General features: G+C 46.8%; 1 protein-coding gene across 2 annotated transcripts in view; it reads right to left on the bottom strand.

The window, feature by feature from the left end:
* Positions 1-340: 340 nt before the first annotated feature.
* LOC138301615 (UPF0462 protein C4orf33 homolog) overlaps positions 341-24,209 on the bottom strand; it is a 210,328-nt gene continuing 186,459 nt past the window's right edge. Inside the window, exons 4-5 of one of the 2 annotated variants that reach the window (XM_069242139.1) lie at positions 9,112-9,313; positions 341-596 (exon numbers count right to left, since the gene is read on the bottom strand). In XM_069242139.1, the coding sequence (XP_069098240.1) occupies positions 500-596; positions 9,112-9,313 (299 nt within the window). In that variant the 3' untranslated portion in view covers positions 341-499. Of the gene's footprint in view, positions 597-9,111; positions 9,318-24,209 lie in introns of both variants that reach the window. The other variant, XM_069242131.1, reaches the window with a different exon arrangement.

The raw sequence follows: 24,209 nt of genomic DNA on the forward strand, positions 1-24,209 counted from the left end.
AGATATCACTCCTTATAACGATTACCATTATGCCACTTGTGTAGTCATAGCCCTGATACATTTCTCACAACGGGTCAAAACAATTGAGGTGATTTCCCTCAACCTATGATCTGTGTTTTCCAAGGCTCCAAACTAATGTAGCACATGCTGACCATTTACAACAATACAGTTCATCTTAGAACCCTCCAGCCTCATCTCCAGACCATATTTGTATTCTATATATAAGTTAACTGTTGCCCTAAATGCGGTTAACAAATAAGTATGTGACTGCAAAATACTTGAAACAGTCAAACCCATTATTCATCTAAATTGTTTAGAAAACGTTCTTCGCAAACACTGGGAAGAAACTGCTTTATTGCTGTCATCACAACAAATAATTGTCATATCTATGATATATAAAGGATAGGAAAAATAATATGGGAGGGAAAAAAGAAACAAGGTAGTTGTTTTTAGGTGCTACTTTTTATTTCACATGCAGCAGGTTAGTTGAGTAATAACTTTAAGGGGTTGGTCTCCATAGCTCTGATGCTGGTTGATTCCAATCTTCTCCCATAACCCATTTCAGGTAGAATTCTTTAAAATAATCCAGACGATGACTGTTGGATAGAAAAAGAAACAGTTTAGGTGTGTACATTTTGTATTTAATTGGTTCAGAAAATGCGATGATTGCGTCCTCTGATAAAACCATTCACCTGAACGACTGATAAATACTGGAGATCTACAAAATAAACAAAAATAAAGCCATCCTTCTGGACACCTCTGCTCGCTCTCATCCAGTCTGCTTGCTTTCGAAACCCCTCACTTGCCGTCATCAGGGTATTACTGTGTGCCGCATTTGTACATTCTCACTCTTGAAGTTGTGAATTTTTACACAATGTGAAATTCCAATGTGTGCCTCTAACCACACAAATTGTTTCGTAATTAATGTTCGGCATTACAGTATCCACCGGCGAGGCTCATGCTATAGAAAACCCATAAATAAACCAAATGAAGTAGCGCAATGAAATTTTGTTTGCAGTTGGTTCGAAAACGAGTCTATACAGGAATACAGTGCAGAGGTAGCTATGCAAATAGTTCAAAATATAAACATTAGCATGCATATTCATATATACACAATTCTGTTAGACCAGCTACTTCTATAGATCTACAAACCTGAGTGTTAAAAATTAAGTCATGGCGCTAATTAAACAGAGAGATGATGTGCTAATTTTGTTTACTGGAGGCTGATCTTTTTTGATACAATTACTCACTACGACTACGGTGTTTTTTGGTACAGTTATATACTGCACCCGAATCCATGGGCGTGGTAGTTACTAGTACATAATATTAATAACATGTCAGAATGAATTCTACACCTCACAATGGGGGCAGTGACATAAAAATACCATGTACCAGATTTATCAATCTTTCATGCAACATAGCAAGACAACTCGCTGTGCTGCACTGCGAAAGGGAGAGGGCAGGAATACTCCATATTAACCAATGTATGGCGCATTCATCCTCTGCCTGCACTGGCGCACAATCTGCTGCCTAGCGCCAATGCAGGGATCCTTGCACCATGGTGCAAGGGTGTTGGAAAATGGGTTATTGGTAAGGACAGGTAAGTACCTACACTTAGCAATTGGCCACTAACCTCCACTTAGGTCCAGGTAGGTCTCAGTAAATTAAACCCAGCTCATCCTTGGTAGCTTGGCAACGAGCGACAAGGCTTAACTTAGGAGGCAGAGTGTAAAGCATTCAAATATCACAAAAAAGTAATTAAATAAAACACAGGAAACAGTTTAAAAATCCAAAACAAATTTAAACAACATAGATTATATTTTTATCTTTACAATGACACAAAAACTAATAAAATCGGATGAGGGGAACCGGAGATATGAATTTTTAAAGAATTATTGTTTTCTAGCACCTAGAAACAAAAAGCGTCAATCTGGTCATCTGGTCGCACCTCGACCGGGGCAAAGTCAAAGTTGAAGGCCAACCTCGATGGAGCCCGGCCTCGGTCAAAAGTTTACCTTCGGACTTAGGGCCTCATTCTGATTTTGGCGGGTGGCGGAGGCCGCCCGCCAAAGTACCGCCGTAAGAATACCGCTGCGCGGTCAAAAGACCGCCGCAGTAATTCTGAGTTTCCCGCTGGGCTGGCGGGCGACCGCCAGAAGGCCGCCCGCCAGCCTAGCGGGAAACCCCCTTCCATGAGGATGCCGGCTATGAATGGAGCCGGCGGAGTGGAAGGGGTGCGACGGGTGCAGTTGCACCCGTCGCGATTTTCAGTGTCTGCTTGGCAGACACTGGAAATCTTGGTGGGGCCCTGTTAGGGGGCCCCTGCAGTGCCCATGCCATTGGCATGGGCACTGCAGGGGCCCCCAGGGGCCCCACAACACCCGTTACCGCCAGCCAGGTTCTGGCGGTCAAAACCGCCAGAGCCAGGCTGGTGGTAAGGGGGTCGGAATCCCCATGGCGGCGCTGCCTGCGGCGCTGCCATGGAGGATTCCCCAGGGCAGCGGGAAACCGGCGGGACACCGGCGGTTTTCCGTTTCTGACCGCGGCGGTACCGCCGCGGTCAGAATGCCCATGGATGCACCGCCAGCCTGTTGGCGGTGCATCCGCGGTCGTTGGCCTGGCGGTAGCCTACCGCCAGGGTCAGAATGACCCCCTTAGTCTTTTTTCTGAACATTTTCTTCAGCGGAATGAACCTGCCAGTCCAATCCAACCTCCTGGAACTCTTCTCCGGATACGTGTCGCGGGAGCCCTCAGTGGAGATTTTTACCTTCGGACTTTGTTATTTTTTCGAGGTGAAAATCCTTTGACAGGGGCAAACCTGGATCTTGATCTGACGTCCTTGGAGCTCTCCTCGGACACGCTGGCTGGGAGGTCCCGGTCAACTTTCTACGTTCGGACTTAGTCTCTTTTTTGGAGATTTTCTTCACCGGGACGAACCTGCAAATCAGGCCGGGTCGCGGTTTAGGCAAGCCGGCTAGAGTTGCCACGGCAGGTCGGTCCCTCTATGGAGCTTTTTTCCAAAAGTTCTCCAAACTTCTGGATCTTCTCCCAGATGTTCTTTTAAGGTTCTTTTGGGGTCCACAGCAAACCCCAACGCTCCAGAAGCTCTCAGATGATCCTTGGGGGGGGTGGACTACAACTTCCAGAATGCACCTGGCGCAAACTCCTTTTTGGCCACTGGACAGTGGTCAGCTGGTTGATTTCTTCAGGAGTTGGTGCAGGGGACTCTGGCTAGCAATTTTGCACCTGTAGCAACCAGGGAGTCCTTCCTTGAACCAGTTGAAGCCAGGCAAAGTCCTTCTTGTGGTGAAGCCCAGGTGTGCAGCTGGTGCAGTCCTTCAGAGTGCAGGGTCCAGGTGCAGGTCAAGGGTCCAGTAGGGCAGTCCTTCTTCTTCTGTAGTTCTTCCTGGTAGGGATGTGGTAGGGAACTGAGGTGTGAGTGCAGGTCTGCCAGTTTTATCCTTGCTCCAGGGTGAAAAACAGGGGGGTCCTGGTTCTCCAATAAGGGGCAGGGTCCTTCCCCCTGTGATGACCACTTCCTGGGAAGTGTGGCAAAAATCAATCCCTGGAGGCAACATTCCTCACAAATCCATCATGGCTGAAAGTGATTTTTGGAGGTTACATCTGGCTGAGCCCACCCACTGGTGTGGCTAAAAATCATAAACACCCCCCTCTCCTGCCCTCTCCTAATCTAATCAAGGGGGCACCTAGTTGTCTGAGGTTGCAGGATGTGGGGGTGTTGCTGGGTTGCTCCAAATGTCCTTCTCTGCCTTTGAAGACCAGTTTGGCAGCCCTCCCCCTTCCTGCCTCACCATCTGCTGGGGGGAGATCCCCTCCCACAGGCACTTCTCTTTGTGTGAAGCCAGGCCACTTCACACCTCATCAAAGCAGCCTGGCCAGGCTGCCAGAGGCTGGCCAATCAGAGCACAGCAGCAAAAACAATACAGGGCTGAAATTGTCAACTTTTCAGGTAAAGTTTAAAACTCTTTACCTCAACAAGTTATATTAAATCCAACAACTGGAAGTTGTGGGATTTATTATAACAATTAATTTGATACCAAACGTCTCGTATCTGTCACTTAAGGGGACTTTTAAAATTAAAATAAAGTCTCCCCATTCTAGCCTATGAAGGCCATTTACTACAATGAGGGGAAAACAAATTTGTCTGTTTTTACCTCACCAGTGCCTAAAAAACTATTTTTATAAGGTCCCTGCTTATAGTTACATGGTATCCAGCCCTAGGGGCACAAAGGGCACACCTTAGGGGTGACTCATATGTAAAAATAAGGTAGTTTAAGATTTTGGAAATACTTTTAATTCCAAAGTCGAATTTGCATATAACTTTAATTTAAAAGCAGCTAGCAAGGCAGGCCTGCCTTTAAAATGACACTGGGCACCTCAGCAGTGCACGTATGGGTGCACTACCTATGCTGGGGTCCCTAAACCTACATGCCCGACCATATACTAGGAACTTATAGGTAGGTTGACTTAGTCAATTATAATTAGCCTAATTTGCATACTGATTTTACACAGAGCACAGGCCCTGGGACTGGTTAGCAGTACCCAGGGCACCATAAGAGTCAGGAAAACACCAGCACAAAGTGGGAAATGGAGGCAAAAAGTTAGGGGGCCTCTGCAATCAGCCCTATTCTCTAACAAAGGGTATCTCCATGCAGGCAGGACTGTTTTTGTGCAGAATGGGTCACCTTCCTGCACAAAAACAATCTTTAGAGTATTTTCCCTCTTTCTAACTGTGCTGCAGAATGAGAGGAAAGAGGAAACAAGGAGAAATAAAAATATTTTTACTTGCTGCACCCCTTCTAGAAAGGCATTGCATGTTGATGCATTCCCAGGTTTATCAGGTTTGGGAAATTTTGGAATGTGCCAGATTCCATGAGTGAATGTGTGGGAACACCCACTATCAATCCCATGCAACGCCTTCCCAGGGCAGATTAAGGCAAGGCAGTGACTTGTGCTGCCTTGTGTTATTCCAGGTTTACAAAGCAACATGGGGCCACACAAGTTGGTCTGGCATTGCTTGATAAATCTGAGTTTAGTATTGCTTTACCCTTGCAACATCATGTGTGAAGTAAGGGCAACAGATGAATATGATAAATCTGTCCCCATCTGGTTTCTTTGTTTCAAAGTGAAAAAACTCAGGGGAATATTCACAAACGTTTGCATCATACTTATGTCACACAAGGGTGTGCAAGGGTGAGGCAAAACCTAGAATGACATTTAGTAGGCAATGCAAGGATACCATTCGTGGGCTTGAGTGGCTTGGAACATGTGGAGTAACTCAAGGCGCTGCTTTGAGGTACTCTGCTCCAGGGAAGCATTCCATGGGTGGGGCGTGAGTGTTCCCACACATATACAGATAGATTTTGGCCTATTCCCAGATTTACCATTAGTGGTAGACCTAGGAATGTGTCAAAATGCTACACCTCCCCAGGGAAGATGGAATGATGAGATATATGCTAATTTCTCCTTTTTAAACTCTTTCTATGCATTCTGCAGGACACATAGAAAAAGCAAAACACTTCAGAGAATTGTTTTTGTGCAGGAAGGAGTCCCTGTCTGCACAAAAACAATCCTGCCTACAACGCAGACACCCTTGCACCATGGTACATGAGTACCTGAGTTGGCGCTAAGCAGCAGTTTCTGCATCAGTGCATGCAGAGAGCAGGAATACGATGTATAATATTAAATACAGCACATTCCTGTTCTCTCCCTTTCACACAGTGCAGTAAAGTGGCTTGCTGAGTTACGTATCATGAATATTTTATAAATATGCCACTCATAATATTGTGATGTATCCCCTTGCAGCACTGGCCACACATCTTTGAATCCCAAGTCAGGTGCAGACTTTTTTTTTGCATAAATCTGGTTTCCCACAGAACATTAAACCTTTATTTTGAGAAAATAGTGAAGAAAAAGCTATTTTTCTTTCTTATATCATTTTTCAGGTGACTTTCAACAGAGATTTAGACATTGGGTATATTCCACAAATATATAGCCATTGTGTAACCCAAATTTTTTCACTTTTTTTAAAAAGTGTTTTGATGCAAAATGAGTGACCTAAGAGTCAACGATAGTTGGTGCATGTGGAGCTAACTTATTTTCTATCTGCAATGACTCGATTTCAGATTACATATATGTGCTTGAGTCACTTAGGGGCTCATTTAAGAGCCCCTGGTGCCACCAGAGCATCACTTTCTGTGATGCTTTGGGGGCACTGTGCCGTATCTACAAGGCAGCATTAAGCCACTTTTTGTGGGTTATCGCCACCTTGCAAATACGGCCCCTTCCCGCAGCACTTTGCGTGGAAAGGTTGTGCAATGGGTGTTGCAGTGGACGTTCCAGGGGGATACACAGGGGTGTGCCGATTTCTTCTTAATACGGAACATTCCTGCATTTTTAAAATGACGCAGTGTGGCGCTGCTGAATTTGGTGCAGGGTCGGGCTCTATCATTTTCTTGTAAATGAGGCCCTTAATTTTTTAAACACCTGATTGTCTCATACTTTCACAAAACTTACATTTGTGGTCATAAATACCATACCTTCAATTACAAAATCATAATGTGCATTTTTCTGACTGAGAATGCCTATTAGAACTAGGTAAAAAAAGGCAAAAATGGTGGATTTTTGACTGTCTTTAAAAGCAGTTATCATTGGAACATAAACATTGCCATGGAGTTAGCCAAGGTAGTAAATGCCCACAAAGTCATACATTTCGATATTTAAAAAAATTCCCAATGGTTTTTCAAAATCAATTTCCTAATCTGTGGTTGGAAGTCTTCGACAGTCTCATCTGTGTTCAAATGTGCAGATGTCAAAGACAAGAAATTAGTATCCCTAAATATCAATGTGGAGAATTAAGAGGAGCTTACTTCTGGTCGCGCTTGACCGGGGCAAATCCAAAAGTGCAGTCAAACTGCGATGGAGCAAAGGCCAGGTACAAGAGTGACATAGACCCGCTGACAGCATCGATGGTCAGTGATGATGCGTTAATCAAGAGGAGGGGATGCGTCTCGCTTGCAGGTGATACATCATTTCCTGTTTGGGCAACAGCATTGATGCATCCATGTCCAGAAGCAATAAGTACTGGTTCCCATGAGTCAGTGCTGCATCGGCCAAGCCAGGGCGACATTGTAAGTTGGGGTAGTTGCATTGCGCAGTCAGCGAGTGGCATCCGAGTCTTCATGTAGGCAGTGGCAAATCGGCATTTCTGCAGCAAGATGTGTCGGTTCCAAGAGATGCACCGGTGTTGTTGCATGAGTTCTTGTGTTCCAGCACCACCCTCACCTCCATAGGCCCAGGACTGGATTTGGCATAACTTGGCAGAGCAGGACTCACAGCAGAGGAGCCCAAGTCCTGGTAGCAAGATGCAGGGAAAGTCTTTGATGTCCCTGAGACTTCAGAAACAGGAGGCAATCTCAGTCAGACCCTTGGAGAAACTTTGGATTGCAGGATGTAGAGTGTTAGATCCAGTCCTCCCACTCCCAGGAAAGAAGTAGCAGGAAGCAGGCCTACACAGCAGAGTCCTTCCTCCTGGTAGAATGCCCTCAGTCCAGAAGTGTTCCAAAAACATGAGGCCAGAGCCCCTGTACTTATACTAAAAAATTTATTTTGTCAAGGGGTGACTTCAAAGGAACCCTTTAAAAGTACCCCATTGAACCCAGCCCTGGTTCCTGGCTATCTGTGAGGTGTTATCAGTCCTTTGTGTGGGGCAGGCCACTAACCTTTGAAGTGTAAACAAGAGCCTCTCCACCCTTCCAGCCCAGGAAGACCCATCAGTATTTAGATGGAATGCAGATGAAGTTGAGTGTCCTGTGTTTATGGCTGTCTGGATGGAATGCACAAATGTAGCTGTCACCTAAACCAATACATAAATTCAGAGACAGGCTAAGGCACAGAACGGTTAAAGTAAGAAAATGAGGTATTTCTAGAAGTGTTATTTTCAGACTTGCTATTTAAAAAACAGCTTTACCAAAAGATGTATTATTAAATTGTGAGTCCAAACACAGTAAACTAAATTTTTCTATTTTTTTCCCAATTGGAAATTACACTTAGAGATGTTCCAGGGTAACCCCAATGTTAGCCTACAGGGGAGATAGTTCTTGCAATAGAAAAACAATTTTACGAGTTTTTCACTACCTGGACATGTAAAACTTAAAAGTACATGTCCAACCTTTTAAAGGCACTGCACCCTGCCTATAGGTCTAACCAGGGCCTACCTTAGTGGTGGCTTACATGTAATAAAAAGGAAGGTTTGGGTCTGGTAAGTGGGTACCCTTGCCAGGCCGAACTGGCAGTTAAAACTGTGCACACAGGTTTTGTAGTGGATAGCCTGAGACATGTTTGAAAGGCTACGGTAGTGGTGCCACAATCAGTGCTGCAGGCCTACCAGTAGCATTTTAATTACATACCCTGGGCACACATAGTGCATTTTATTAGGGACCTACCAGTAAATCAAATATGCCAATCATGGAGACTCCAATGTATCCAAGTTTTAGGCACAGAGCACATTCACTTTAGCACTGGATAGCAGCAGTAAAGTGCCCAGAGTCCTAAAGCCAAAAAAAATGCGGTCAGAAAAAGAGGAGGAGGAAGGACAAAAGTCTGGGGATGACCCTGCAGAGGGGGCCATTTCCAACATTACCCCTCCTGGAATCAGCCTGAATTACTGTTGTTTGGTAATGGAAAGTCTTTGAATGCTTGGGTTACTGCGACATTATTTACAACCAGGTTAGGTGTTTAATTTTGCCCTGAAAAATCATTAGGAATTGTTGTGTTGTTCAACACGTTTACAATGGCCAGATCTTTCCCTGCCTCCTCTCTGCCATGAAAAGCTGTGGTCCAGAACTAACCCTAAATTTAAGAAAATATATAATAGATGAGAATTCCCCCCACCCCCGTCATTGTTGGAATCTAAAAGCAACAAATAACTCAAATCTTGATTTTGCGAATCAGGGTTTGAGAGTCTGTCTCTAATTCCAACGTTTTGTGTTGAGGCGGAATAAACTGAAAATGAACACACATCTGACCAAAAGGCCATGTTTATCAGCATCCAACTGACAGAAAGTTGCATAAGGATGGCTTGGTACTTACAAGTTTGGGCCTTGCCCTTCCTGGATCTCATCTGAGGGAATGGGATAAAGCGACTCGTATGTTCTTCCTATACCGGATCCATGAATTGCGTAGGAATTCATCATGTCTACATCAGGGGGGAAATAGGTCCAAGGAATCAGTGCTCTGCCAGTCCATCTGCCCCAGTTAGAGGTGGTGTCTGCTTCAAAACTCAAGTCAAGCTCTTTCTTGAGCAAACAGGAACAGAAAAAGAATTATCACAGCCATGTCCAGCAAAAAGTAATGCGGTACAGTTAGCATTGTTTTTGCAAATTTGGGTGTTAAATATATTAAACCTCAGCACTGCAGTAGTCTGTGAAGGGAAGCCACGTCTTTCCACCACCATCACCATTAGCTACAAGGGTCACAAAAAACCTGTTTCTTTTTGGAGCCGTATGAAATACACCAATTGAGGCCCTCCCTGACACCAACATCACAGTTTCCACCTTCAACATAAACCACTAGAAAAGATTGAATCCAACACACAGCACAACCATTTTTCATTCAGTTATTCGTTCAATCCTAGCTGCTAAAATACCTCTAGCCACTTACTGGATTTGGAATTGTAGCTGCATATGTTTAAACATTCTGCACAGTAGGCAAACTGACCCCCATCTCTCCTTATTTCTACCCATTAATGATTTGGATCAATGTTTCCCTTGATTTGGATCAATGTTTTCTTTTCAGTAAAATAAATCATTATGTCTGACAGCTCGACCAGTCTCTAGCACTGGAAGCAAGATTCAGTAAAAATTGCTACAACTGGTTTGCTTTCTATCAGACAGCATGAGAGCCATCCTCTGTCAAATGCTATAATCCCTCTCTGCAACATTAAAGAGAGGCATGGGCATCACTTCACCAAATTCAGTGCTTAATTTGTCCTCATGTTTCCCAGTACTCTGCACTTAATTGTTAACACTGACATTTACTCATGATAGTTCACCATATGTGGCACTGTCTATTTTTGAAGACAGCACATGAGCTTAGCAATTAGATACACATTTAAAAATATTTCTAGTGCATCCCCGTCATTCTTACAGCTCTGGATGTCCTGGAATTGTCAAATTTGTCACATTTATAGGATGATAGTTGTAGGAGGATGACCTGGTTTGTATTGGGCACTTACACCTTATACCAGGTCCAGTTATCCCTTATTAGTGAAATGTTGGCAGTGTTCTAGCATGTTAGGCTGTCTAGAGGTATCTGTGGCAGAGCAGCTTAGGCTGAACTAGGAGATATGCAAAGCTCCTGCAATACCACTATAATTACACAGTACTTATACACAATAAAAGAGGTACTTTATTTTAGTGACACAAAGCAAAAGATATCTTAGAGGCAATACTCCTTCTGGAGGTAAGTATTATATACAACATATACACTAGTAACCAAAATCAGGTAAGTAAACAGTCATAGAATAGTGCAAACAGTAGAAAATACAATAGATTGCAATGGGCCTAGGGGCAACACAAACCATATACTAAAATAGTGGAATGCGAATCACAAATTCCCCCTAGGCAAGTGTAGTGTGTGGAGGGGTGCTGGGAGTGTAGGAAAACACCAAAGGTAAGTAAAGTGCCCCACCCCAGAGCGCAGAAAATCAGGAGTAAAGTACAGCAAGTTCCCTCAGGACACACTACAAGTCGTGATAAGAGATTTTGCAAGAACCAAGCAAGACTGCAATCAACAAATGATGGATTCCTGGACCTGAAGACGTGTGGAGAGAGGAGACCAAGTCCAGAAGTCAAAGAAGAGTCCAGGAAGGACAGGAGCCCCTGCCAACCTAGAAGTTGGTGCAAAAGTGGATTCTCCGGTAAGAAGAACAGTACAGAAGAGCACCAAAGAAGATGGCTGTGGGTACCTGCTTGATGCATGTGATGTCCCATGTTGAGTTGTTGGATGCAGGCTGTTTGCGTTGCTGGATTCCTCCAACAAGCCTTCGTTCAAGCAAGTATGTGGTTTGCAACAAAAAGGAGCTGCCTGGACGCAGGAAGGACCTGGGGGTCTCAACTTGGACTGAGGAGATGGAGGGGGCCCTCAGCACTTCAGAGAGCCCTTAGAAGACCAGGCATCACCCACGGGAGTCCCAGAACCTGGGGACAAAGAAGATGCAAAATGCAGTCGTCGCAGCACTACAAAGTAAGGTCCCACACCTCTGGAGAACAACTCAGTGAGTTGTACATCGCAGGATGGAGTGCTGGGGACCTGGGCTATTCTGCGCACAAAGGATTCTTGGAAGAAGTACACAGAAGCCCAAGTAGCTGGAGAAGACGCATTGCACAGGGGTACCATCGCAGCACTAGGAGGCAAGCTCTTACCTCCATCAAATTTGAACAGCTGGACCTTTGGACAGTCTGGGTCACTTTGGTCCACCACCTGTGTTCCAGGGAGCATGCTCGTCGTCAGGAGAGGAGTCTCAAAGTACCATTCCTCGTCACAGAAGGGTGCCTGCAGAAGCAGAGAAGTGACTCCATCACTCCACTGGAGATTCCTTTGGTTCTTCTGGTGCAGGATGAAGACAGGCAATTCTCAGAGCGTGCACACCTTGGAAACTGTAGCAAATGCTGGCTGGAGCTGAAGTTGCAGGTCACAGGAGTCATCCTGGATACTTTGTTGCAGTTACAGTGGTTCCTGGAGCAGTCTGCGGTTGATCTGATGGTCAGAAGCTGAAGCAGAGAATTCAGAGGATTCCTGGAGGGGTCTTACAAGCTGAATCTGAGGAAACACCCAGAGGAGAGACCCTAAATAGCCCTGAGAGGAGGATTGGCTACCTACCCAGGTAGGCACCTATCAGGAGGGGTCTCTGACGTCACCTGCTGGCACTGGCCACTCAGAGGTCTCCAGAGTGTCCCCACACCTTGGAATCCAAGATGGCTAATGCCAGGGACACACTGGAGGAGCTCTGGGCCCCACCCCTGAGGTGGTGATGGACAGGGGAGTGGTCACTCCCATTTCCTTTGTCCAGTTTCGCGCCAGAGCAGGGATTAGGGGTCCCTGAACTGGTATTGACTTACTTATACAAGGAGGGCACCATCTGTACCCTTCAAAGCATTTCCAGAGGCTCTGGGAGGCTACCCCTCCCAAGCCTGTAACATCTATTTCCAAAGGGAGAAGGTGTAACACCCTCCTCCTAAAGGAAATGCATTATTCTGCCTTCCTGGGATTGAGCTGCTCAGTCGCCAGGAGGGCAGAAACCTGTCTGTGAGGTGGCAGCAGCTGCGGCTGCACTGGAAACCTCAGAGAGCTGGTTTGGCAGCACTGGGGGTCCACAATGGAGCCCCCAGGGTGCATGGGATTGGCCCTAAATACCAGATTTGGAATGGGGGACAATTCCATTATCTTATACACCTCACATGGCCATATTCGGAGTTACTATTGTGAATCTACATATATGTATTGACATATATGTAGTGCATGCGTGTAATGGTATCCTCGCTCTCACGAAGTCCAGGGAATTGGCCCTGGACAACTTGAGGGCACCTTTGCTAGTGCAAAGGTGCCCTCACATACAGTAACTTTGCACCTAGCCTGCAGTAAATGAAGGTTAGACATATAGGTGACGTATAAGTTACTTAAGTGCAGTGAAAATAGCTGTGAAATAGCGTGGGCACTATTTCACTCCGGTTGCAGTGGCAGTCCTGAAGAAAGCTTTGTCTGAGCTCCTTATGGGTGGCAAAAGACATGCTGCAGCCCATAAGGATCTCCTGGAACCCCAATGCCCTGGGTACCTAGGTCCCATATGCTAGGGACCTATAAGGGGGGTCTAGTGTGCCAATTAGAATTGGAATATGGAGTCACTAAACTATAGTGACAAATTTGGCAAGTAGAGAGAGCATAAGCAATGGAGTTCTGGTTAGCAGAACTTCAGTAACAGTTAAGCATACTGACAACACACACATAGGCCACAAACTATGAGCACTGGGGTTCTGGCTGAAAGGATCCCAGTGAGACAGGCAAAACATACTGACAAACAGGCAGAAAGATGGTACTTTCCTACAATGGTGTTAAATAGGGAGTGTATATATTAACATGTGGCAGTGATGGCAGTTCCAGTTGGTAATCCAAGCGCTTCAGTGGCTTCTTGAGTAGTGCATTGGGTCCTGGCATTCATTTACAAAATAAGTAGTGACCACAATGCCCATCAGAAGTTACAAAATAAAATCTTTGACCCTGCTTACATCACAAGGTTATCCCCTAATCCCATCCTCACCCCTCAATAACCCTTTATTAGCTGTGCTGGGATGGTGAAGAGGCAGAGTGCAGAAAATACAGAAAGTATACAGGAGTTTCAGTGACACATTCACCTTGTGTTCCTTCTAACCTATATGACTCCTTATTCAAGAGGTAGCAAACGGTAAACTGGGGGCAGGGCTACCTGTTATGGATGCCCATGCTTCCCAATGCCATAGCCAACAGTATACAAATTAAATGGTATTGTTTAGGTGGACTTAAAGAACTTGAAGGTGAGGTGTCCTAATGGGAGTGAAATATAAGATAGTTATGCAGAACAGCTTGCAATGGGCCCTGCAGATGCTCTTTAACAACCTCTTCTAGAGCGTAGGTGAAACTTAACAACAGCCATCACAGATGGACTGAGTGTTAAAGAAAAAACAAGCCTAGCTGCAGCCAATTGTAATGGCTTAATAAAGGAAATTGCCATACCCCACGGTGGACATGACTGGGGCATGCAACGCAGGTAGGACACAACTGATAGTGGCGCTATATACCTAGAGATGGGCCACGCCCAGACCTCAGGATGCAAAAGTGCAACATTGTAGTGCAGAGGCCAGGTGGTACTCAACATCTATCCCAACTTTCATTTAACAGAGAACATCCCACTTATACTTGGGGAGTACATCATATTTTAGTCTATGGCTAGGTGCTGGTTTGGAGCGAAGACCATACTTCAGGCTCCAGCTCCTTCTGTCCTGGTCACTAACATATGACGTGGCAATGGGGGCTTGTTCTGCACCCCCACCAGATGATAGCGCTGGCCCTCTTGGTATGTGAGTGATGTCTTAATCAGCCCCAGTATTGCAGTCCAATACCATGGTGTCAGGAGCAGTAGCATTATTCTCTTCCTCCTGGCTCTCCCCCGCACCCCAGAATGGGGCCGGCGTCCTCTTAAATCAGAACACATTGCAGGCTACAGTCAAATAGCCCCACTGCACAGTGGTGAGAGTTCTTTGTATGCTCACAAACTTCCCTACCTCTCTCTCACAGTGTGCAAATTGTCCATCCTGGATGATGATCCAGCATTATTACTGAGTCTCCGACAGACAGATGAGGAGTTGTTGCTTGCCGAATCAGACTGGCTTTGTTGTTTGTGCTTCTACTTTTCTCCTGGGTAGCTTGGACATTGATTACTGTGGGCTTCAACTGAGGCCCTGGCTTGATAGTCTCGGGCTGCCCTCTGCATCAGTAGGTCCATTGTTGCACAGTTTGTCATGCTATGAGGAGGTCTGCTGCTAAGCCCTGAAAAAGCTGTGGAGGCAGCACTCCAGGTCTTCTCCATTATCTATGCCTATTTGAAGCGCCCTGTTTAGAGTGCACATGAAACGCTCTACCTCCCCATTGCCTTCAAGCTACTGAGGGGGGTCACCTTCCTGTGTTTGATGTTTAGCAATTGCAGGTATTCTATGAACTTGTGCCCCTGGAACAGGGGGCCATTGTCCCTTTTCACCTCATCCGGGAGTCCCAACATAGCAAATACTTTCTCCAGTGCAGGATTCTCCCCTAGAGAAAGCCGTAGACTGAGTGACTTTAATCACCAGATAATTGGGCTGACTGTGTATCATCACAGCAGTGAACCGCCCATCTCAGAAGCTCCAGAAGTCCATGCAGACTTCGGACTATGGCTTTAGAAATGGGTCCTCTGTGATCACGGCAGCCGGTGCGAGGTCTCCTCTTGTGATTGCACATGAGTGACACTCTCTTAAATTCAAGTCTACCAGGCTGCCAATGCCAGGGAACCACACCTAATCTCACAACCTGGCCTTCATTTATTCCACTCCCTGGTGGCCTTGGTGAGTCAGCTTGACCGCCCTTGCTTGGAGGCTCTGTGGTTTTACAACTTGTCTTCCACGGAACAACAGGCCTTCACTGCTGGTGTACAGCTCACCTCTTATGTGCCAGAGTTGAGTCATTGTTCTCTGATTGTCACCTCCAGTGCTTTGGACCCATCCAGGAAATTCCACCACTGCTTTCTCAGAAGTGCTTCTGTTGCCTTGGAGAGGCTAGTGTCAGCCAGGGTCACTCCTGCCAGTGACAGGGCACTTGGACATGTATTGAGTACCACCATTCACACAATGTCTTCTGCCCCTTTATCTTCCTCAGCGAGTTCTGGACATGACTCCCCCAAAGGGTGCTGCAACAGATAATCACTACTGGGTGGTACAGCATGTCAAACTGGGATGGTTGTAGCTGCACCACCCAGAGCTTGATGTGGGACAGGGTGTGTCACGAAGCCCCCTTGAACAGTGCCACCAGGGGCTTGTGGTCAGTGATGACCCTGAACCTTTGCCTGCAGAGGTATAGCTGAAATAGGCAGCAGACCCACATGATGACTAGTGCCACATGCTCAATTTGTACATATCTGGTTTCTGTGTCTGAAAGTGTTCTACTGGCATGCGCATTCGGGACCCAGGACCTTTCATTCTTTTCCAGCAGCACTGCTCCTAGTCCCACTGTGCTTTCATCGAACATTAAGTCTGTCCAGTGCTGTGCCTCAAAATACGCCAAGGTAGCATCTGTCAGCAGAGCTGCCTTAACTTGGCGGAAGGCTAAGTCAGCTAGGGATTCCAATTCCCACATGGTGGCTGCTCTTGTCAGAACCCTCAGCCGCTCAGAAAAAAGTTCCTAAGATCTGGATAAACCTTCTGCAATTGGTAGCCATCCCCAGGAAGCTTTGCACTTCAGTGGCCACAATGTCATCTACTGTAGGTGTGATGTGTTGTTCTCACCAGATGGTTTTATTCAGCAACCTCATGTTCCTGCACAGCCTGATGGCTCCTGGCTACTTGGGCTTCGACGTGATCACCAGTGGTGAGACCCAAGGGGATGAACCCATGACCTTCTCGATCACCTCTTGCACCTCTAGTCTCCGCAGCTCTTCCACCACCAGCAGTCTCAGGTGGAACGGTACCCTCTGATTTTGAAGGGCTGTTGAACTCACAGTCTTATCTATGTGCACTTTGATCTTGGTTCCTTTTAGTCATCCAAACTCTTGAAACATTTGAGGGTACTCAATCATTATGTGACGGCATGTGACTCATGGACTTGCTTGACAAACAAGACGAGTCCAAGACCTAACGCTGTGTGGCAATGCAACAGCGTACAGGTGTCTCCTTTGCTGATATGAAATCAGGCTTTTGTTGCTCTTCCTTCACTCACCACTTCAACAACCCCCTTCAAAAGCAGTTACTCTGTGCCACCATACATGTAGATACTTGCTTTTGTTGGTGCCAGCTTAGTGCGAGGTACAAGCCAATCAAACTGAGACAAGTCCATCACATTAACAAAAGCCCCAATGCCAATCAAAGTTCTGACAAATGTGCCGCCTGTCTCCAGTGCACATTTGTGGGGGCCTCTGTTGGTTACCTTCTAGCCTTGTGAAGGAGATAGTGAATACTTCAGTCATCCTTGTCATCATCGGCATGGAGTCTGTAGATGCCTATTGCCTGTGATCCCTCCATATCACCATACTCAATCAACAACTGTACCAGGGTGGACCTCATTTTGCCTTTATTTCTCAGATTCTGACCTTTGTTCCTCACTGCGTCACACCTTGATAAAGATTGTTAATTGGCCCGCAATTGGAGCAGGACCGAACTTGTGCAAGACAGTTGTTAGGTATTTGGTGTTCTAGGCCACAATTGCCACATCTACCCTCAGATGTTATCCCTTCACCAGGTGTGCAGGGTTTGGTCTGACGTCTACTTGCTCCTTCCTTACCTTGATGGTGCAAGTCGTGCCTGCCTGAGCAGTCTTTTTTGATACGCCCTAGTGTCGACCAGTTCATGTGATCTCGCCAATACCAGAATGGCGTCCAGGATTATAACTGGTTGGTGCAGGGTGAGCCGGCGGAGGGCTGCCGACTTGCAACCCTGTATGAGCTAGGCCCTGATTTCATCTGACTGGTTGATGTCAGTGTACAGGTTTCCCAGCTTCCTGAGCATAGAATAGAATATGTCCACTGATTTGTCTTCCTGTTGTCTGGCTTCGTGCAGCTAGAATCGTTCGTAGTCAGGGGGGGTCAAATGTTGATTTAAGCCTGCCACTGGTGTGTCAAAATTGCATTAACTCCTGTGTTGGGCAGGGTCTCAAACAGGTAATAGAGTGAAGCAATAGTGATCTTGCGACTGCACCATCTGTCTCTCAGGTGGATTAGAAGTGGTGCTATAGGTGCTCATCCGATTGTCGACATCTTGGTGCAGCTATCATGGGGTCACTCAACCCACTAAATGGGGCAGCGCCGTGACTGAAGAGTGGGTCACTGTTGTTGGACCTGGCCCTTTCTACAGGGTCTTTCCCCAAACTTTTTGCCTTCCCCTAATTTTTCTGACCCTTTTTGGCTGCTGTTATGACTCTGGTCATTTGTCACTGCTAATCAGTGCTAAAGTGCATTTGCTCTCCCTTGTAAACTTGGTATGATTGGCATATACCTGCTTGGCACATTTAATTTACAGGTAAGCCCCTTATACAGTACTATCCCTATACCAAGGTCCTGCACAGAAGCTTGCGCCACCCACAGAAGTAGCTTTTCAAACCTGTATCAGGCCTGCTAGCACAAGACCTGAGTGCGCAGGTTGCTGTCACAGGGACCCGGCATCTACATTTACTTGCCAGGCCCAGAACTCCCCTTTTACTACATGTAAGTCACTCCTAAGGTAGGCCCTAGCTAGCCCTAAAGGCAGGGTGCTATGTATGTAGATGGGAGGACATGTACATGGTAGCGTGGCCTGTCCTGGTAGTGACAAACAGCCTATTTTGGTTTCTCACTGCTGTGAGTGCTGCCTTCTCATAGGATTGCATTAGAAATGCCCTGCCTTATGTCTAGGGGGTATTGTCTGATTTATGAGGGGTAGCATAGGCATGTTTGGTATGGTTGTAATGGTAGTGAGAAATGCTGCTTACTAGTGTAAGTGTATTTTTTATTATTATTACAGAAATGTTACTTCTAGAATGTGAGCATTTCTCTGTGCTTACAACTCTGGTGTTTTGCAGCTTGACTCCAATCCACATCTGGGCAGAGTGATAGTTGGGCTTTGTGCATACGTTTCAGACAGCCTGTACACACGGAGGGTGGAGGTGTCACAGGGGTGCATCTACATATAGAATGGTCTTCCTAGGCTGAGAGAAGGGGAGGCGGGCACACTTGCATCTATAAAGGCTGTGCCCTGGCCTCACACAAAGGGAGGCCCGCCCAGAACCAGTTGTAACTAGTTGGAACCTCCTTTCCCCCTATTTGTTACACCTTTGCAAAACTGAGTATATGTACAGGGGATTTTTCCCTACAATTTGGAGACACTCTGGACTTTAAACATGTGTGTAAGTGGACACAGAATGCTGCTGGAGGGACTCACCAGGAACCACCTTGGACTGTTGCTGCTGTGCTGACCTGTGACCTGCTAGGTAACTTGGAGGAACTGCCACTGTCTGCATCCCCATTGTGCTAGCCTGCACAAAGGGCCCTGCTGCCCTGTGCTCTATCTTTTTGTGTCCCCCGGGGGCTGGGGGCTGTGGCCCCTGCCAATACTGGTTTCTCAGCGCAAGGAAAGTGCTGTAATGGAAGCACCTGTGCTGGAGCCTAGCACCTAACAAGCACTTTACCTGATTTCCTTAAGCACAGGAGGAGCGCTACATTTTTCTTTGTGCCTAGCACCTGTTGTATGCCTTTTCTAATTAATTAGATCCTCGAGAAGCTCTTGATTTCACAGCACTCTGTGTTTTGTAAGCGCTTGGTGACGTGAAGGAATTTCACTGCTGCAGCCCGGGTGGGCTGTTTTCTCAAAGCGCGGGTGATCCACGCTGTACTGTGCTCCTGGGGCACAAAGAAAGTAAGATCAGAGGAAGCGCGCTCCTATCAGTGCCCCCGGGGCCTAGCACGCTTCGAGGAGTGCCCCCGGGGCACCAGAATGTCCTCATTTAGGACCAATCACGCTGTGGCCCAGGCGGGCTGCAGTAGACTCGCGCACCAGTTCGGGTCCGGGTGAAACCAGGACCCAAGACAGGACGGGTGAAGTGGAGGCCTCCCTGCCCCATCGCAGCCCCAGTTACCAGTTTGTAGGATGGGCGGGGGAGGAAGCCTCAACGAAGGCTCCCCCTGCCCCATGAGGACCTTATCTGTTTTGGAGGTTGTGGGCGGGGAGGGAGCCTCATCGGAGGTCCCCTGCACTTCTTGGCCCCTTGTTTTGTTGCCCTGGAGCTGTGGGCCCTAGGAGGGGCCCCTGTATAAAAGCAGAGGGGGTGCGTGCCGTCCCCTCCGCCCAATCACCAGAGCAGCCCCCGGTTGGCACAGAGGAGTGCTGGGGGCCTCCTTGTCTTTTCTGGTGGCACTTGATGTGCCTCCCATATATAAGAAACAGGTACTTAGAATGGGCATTTATGCTAGTCTGTGTTAAGGCTAACTTGCCATATGATGTGCCATATACTTTTCTAATGTTCCTTTTATGGGCACTATGGACACGGTATGGTAACCTGTTTCTTTCATGATGTGCCATATATTTGCTAATGGTCCTCTTAGAGGCATTCAATGCTAAAATGTTTTCATGACATGCCAAATGTTTTCTAATGTTCCTGGTATGGGCATTTATGATACTTTTTTGACAAGTGCATTTCTATAGTAATTTTTGTTCCTGACTACTGCTTTTGTTGCAGTATAATGAGTAACCTGTGTGTTGTGTGTGACTACTGCTGGTTTCTGCAGAGTAACAGTATTATGTAACGTTCTGGCAACAACTTGGGTAGCAGGATATTACTGCCATGTTCTGTTTGGTAAAATGATGTTGTGTACAATGCAGCTTGTTTTTATATAACTTGGTGTTGTGTTTCCTTTGTGTATTTGTGGCGTCATGTGTGTTGTGTGTGTTGTGCAAATGCTTTACACATTGCCTCCGGGTTAGGCCTGACTGCTCATGCCAAGCTACCAAGGGGGTGAGCAGGGGTTCTCTTGGGTGTGTAACTCCCTTGCCCTGACTAGAGTAGGTGGGTTCAGCCTGGCTTAGGTGCATACCCTAGTCAACCAGAAACCCCATTTCTAACAGCTGGCATGTGAAGTGTTTGGTTTGGCTGCTGTACTGACATGGCGGGACAGTGCAGGTGTCTACATGTGCTTGCATGATGCTGTAACGTGTTGACTAGCACCAGCTGCTGTTGACCCCCTTTTGTGGTTTTCAGCTTATGGTATGAATATCTTTCCACAACTACTGATGATAATGCTAGACCACAATATTTTGCATTCTTTTATGTTCGATTCTTCTTACCTCTTCTTTCTCTTTTGTTTATTTCTCTGTGATGTCCCTTCTATAACGTGCCTTCTGCATAGGCCACAGTTCCTCAGCTACTCAGACAGTGTTACTGCATATTTCTTCCCCCTCTGTAACAGGACTTGGGAATGCGGTCCACAAGATGGGCTTTGCGCTAATTATAACCTGTTGGCTCAGTCCAGGGCTTGTCCGGGCAGCCTCCAGCACTCACCTGATGCGTGCATGTGCAAGTGTTGAAAGAGGCCCAGGCCTTCGTCTCTCACTCGTCGCCTCCGGGAGGTACCACTGCGCCACGAAGTGCAGTGTTCAGATACAGCCAGTAGTTGGTGTCATGTCAGCAGTGTCACCCGCTCTCTTCAGTGTAGCACTGCAGGCTGTATTCAGCTACATTACACGTAGCAGTCCTCATCACCAATGTAGAAGGTGCTGGGCCATGCAACTCAGGTAGGCCGCAACTGATAGTGGTACTATATACACAGAGGTGCACACACTTTACTCAGATCCGAAGAGTGACCACAAGAGGTCACACCTCCTTTTATTTATGCACCAGGGCCTCACCCAGCCCACAAGACGCAAAAGTGCAACATTGTATTGTAGAGGTCAGGTGGCACTCTAATTCCATCAAGCCCAATCAAGCAGATTTTAGTTAGGGGCAGGAGCGGCTCCTCCGCTAAGACAGAGGAGCGTTGCCCCACTGGATTTCCCAAAAAGGAAAAATAAAATGATAATAACTTACACTACATTATTACCATTTTATATTTCCTTGTAGAGCAGGATGGGGTGGAGCTGGGCTGGAGGGAGCGGGCCTCAGAAAGTCTCTGTGCACACAAAGTGTGCATGTCTGTTTGGCCAGCCATGTTGGGCTGGCCACAAAGACATGTTCACTTTGCATGTTCTCTACTCGGCTGTATAGCACAGCTAGGTAGAGAACATAGCCCGGCTCCCATGCTGTCAGCAGCATTGTGAGAGGCTGGGAGGCTGTGCAGCCGGCAAGAGGACAGAGGGGAGACAAACACATCTCCACTCCAAGGTAAGTGTTTTTTTTTTATTTATTTATTTATTTTGTAAATGCTCCCCCCCCCCAGCATCCCCTCGCGCCCTGTCCTGCCTCACCACCCCTGTTTAGTGGCAGCCACCACTGCTTAGAGGCAGTGCTTCATTTGTAAATAAAAAAGGTGCTGGTGCCCAAAGCCGTCCTCTTAAACACGCGGCTGCTGCAATTGAATGTGCAAACATGGAATACTGAGGCAGCGTAATACTGAAACCATCTAAGGCCTCTTCAGTCCATTTACAGCCACTCCGTGTCCCTTCAGCTCACTCTTTCAGCTTTCTGCTTTCCCCCTTTCTGACTCTTTTTCGGTTTTCTCTTTGTTAGAAATTGGGTTTTTGGTTACCCCCCTGTCCAAGCAAAAGCATTCACTCTAGTCAGGGTAAGTCACACACAATCCAAGATTATCCTGTGCCCACCCTCTGGTAGCTTGGCACGAGCAGTCAGGCTTAACTTAGAAGGCAATGTGTAAAGTATTTGTGCAATAAATCATACAATACCACCATATAGCACCACAAAAATACACCACACAGTGTTTAGAAAAATATATAATATTTATCTGGATAATTGTAGGTCAAAAAGAATAAAGTTTGCAATGGGAAATTGTAGGGATATCACTGAAAAGTGATATACAGTGTCTTCAGTCTTTAGAATATAAACAAAGTCTCTTTCAAGCACAATTACCTGGTTTGGAGTGGAAAAACCTCCTCAGAGGGCCACAAAAGAAGAGGTGCGTGGAAAAAGGGTGTGTGCGTCGATTTCTCCCCAGCACACACGGACTTGCGTCGTTATTTTCCACGCTGGGAAGTCGTGCGTCGTTTTCCGGCGCGCGGACAGTCTCTTTTCGTGGATCGCGGAGATTACCAGATGTCCCGGGTCTGTGCGTGGATTTTCCTGCTTGATTCCGGCTGCGCGTCATTCTGTGGGGCTGCGCGTCGAAATTACGATCTCACGGCAGGCGTTGCGTCGATTTCTCCTCTAGAGGTTGGGCGGCGTTGTCCTTGCGAAGCCGTGCGTCGGATTTTCGGTCGTCTCAAGAGCGTCGCGTTGATCAGCGTCGGTGTGCGGCGTTTTTCTCGCCGCGGAACAAGCTGTGCGTCGAAATTTTCGGCGCACGGAGCATCCAAGTGAAAGAGGGAAGTCTTTTTGGTCCTGAGACTTCAGGGAACAGGAGGCAAGCTCTATCAAGCCCTGGGAGAGCACTTTCACAGCCAGACAAGAGTTCAGCAAGGCAGCAGGCCAACAGCAAGGCAGCAGTCCTTTGTAGAAAGCAGACAGGTGGGTCCTTTGAGCAGCCAGGCAGTTCTTCTTGGCAGGATGTAGTTTCTGGTTCAGGTTTCTTCTCCAGCAAGTGTCTGATGAGGTAGGGCAGAGGCCCTGTTTTATACCCAAATGTGCCTTTGAAGTGGGGGAGACTTCAAAGAGTGGCTAAGAAGTGCACCAGGTCCCCTTTCAGTTCAATCCTGTCTGCCAGGGTGCCAGTAGGGGGTGTGGCAGTCCTTTGTGTGAGAGCAGGCCCTCCACCCTCCCACCCCAGGAAGACCCATTCAAAATGCAGATGTATGCAAGTGAGGCTGAGTACCCTGTGTTTGGGGTGTGTCTGAGTGAATGCACAAGGAGCTGTCAACCAAGCCCAGCCAGACGTGGATTGTAAGGCACAGAAGGGTTTAAGTGCAAAGAAATGCTCACTTTTTTAAAGTGGCATTTCTAGAATAGTAATATTAAATCCGACTTCACCAGTCAGCAGGATTTTGTATTACCATTCTGGCCATACTAAATATGACCTTCCTGCTCCTTTCAGATCAGCAGCTGCCACTTCAACAGTGTATGAGGGCAGCCCCAATGTTAGCCTATGAAGGGAGCAGGCCTCACAGTAGTGTAAAAACGAATTTAGGAGTTTTACACTACCAGGACATATAACTACACAGGTACATGTCCTGCCTTTTACCTACACAGCACCCTGCTCTAGGGGTTACCTAGGGCACACATTAAGGGTGACTTATATGTAGAAAAAGGGGAGTTCTAGGCTTGGCAAGTACTTTTAAATGCCAAGTCGAGGTGGCAGTGAAACTGCACACACAGGCCTTGCAATGGCAAGCCTGAGACAAGGAAAAGGGGCTACTTAAGTGGGTGGCACAACCAGTGCTGCTGGCCCACTAGTAGCATTTAATTTACCAGCCCTATGCACATAAAGTGCACCTTACTAGGGACTTATAAGTAAATTAATAGTCCAATCAGGTATGATTCAAGGTTACCATGTTTTAAGGGAGAGAGCATATGCACTTTAGCACTGGTTAGCAGTGGTAAAGTGTGCAGAGTCTAAAAACCAGCAAAAACAGTGTCCACAAAGTGGAGGGAGGCAGGCAAAAAGTTAGGGGTGACTACCCTAAGGCTGTCAGGTGTAACACTCTTCCTCTGTCTTTCCTATGTGTCTTTTGCTCGCAGTGAATGCTTGAGGCAGAAAAATAAGTTACTAAAAAAGGTGGTTGATGCTAAATGTCGCACATCTGAAACAAAAAGCAACAAGGTAGCATATCATCAATAAGTCT

This window comes from Pleurodeles waltl, chromosome 1_2 (genome assembly GCF_031143425.1).
Source record: "Pleurodeles waltl isolate 20211129_DDA chromosome 1_2, aPleWal1.hap1.20221129, whole genome shotgun sequence".
NCBI classification, from domain to species: domain Eukaryota; kingdom Metazoa; phylum Chordata; class Amphibia; order Caudata; family Salamandridae; genus Pleurodeles; species Pleurodeles waltl.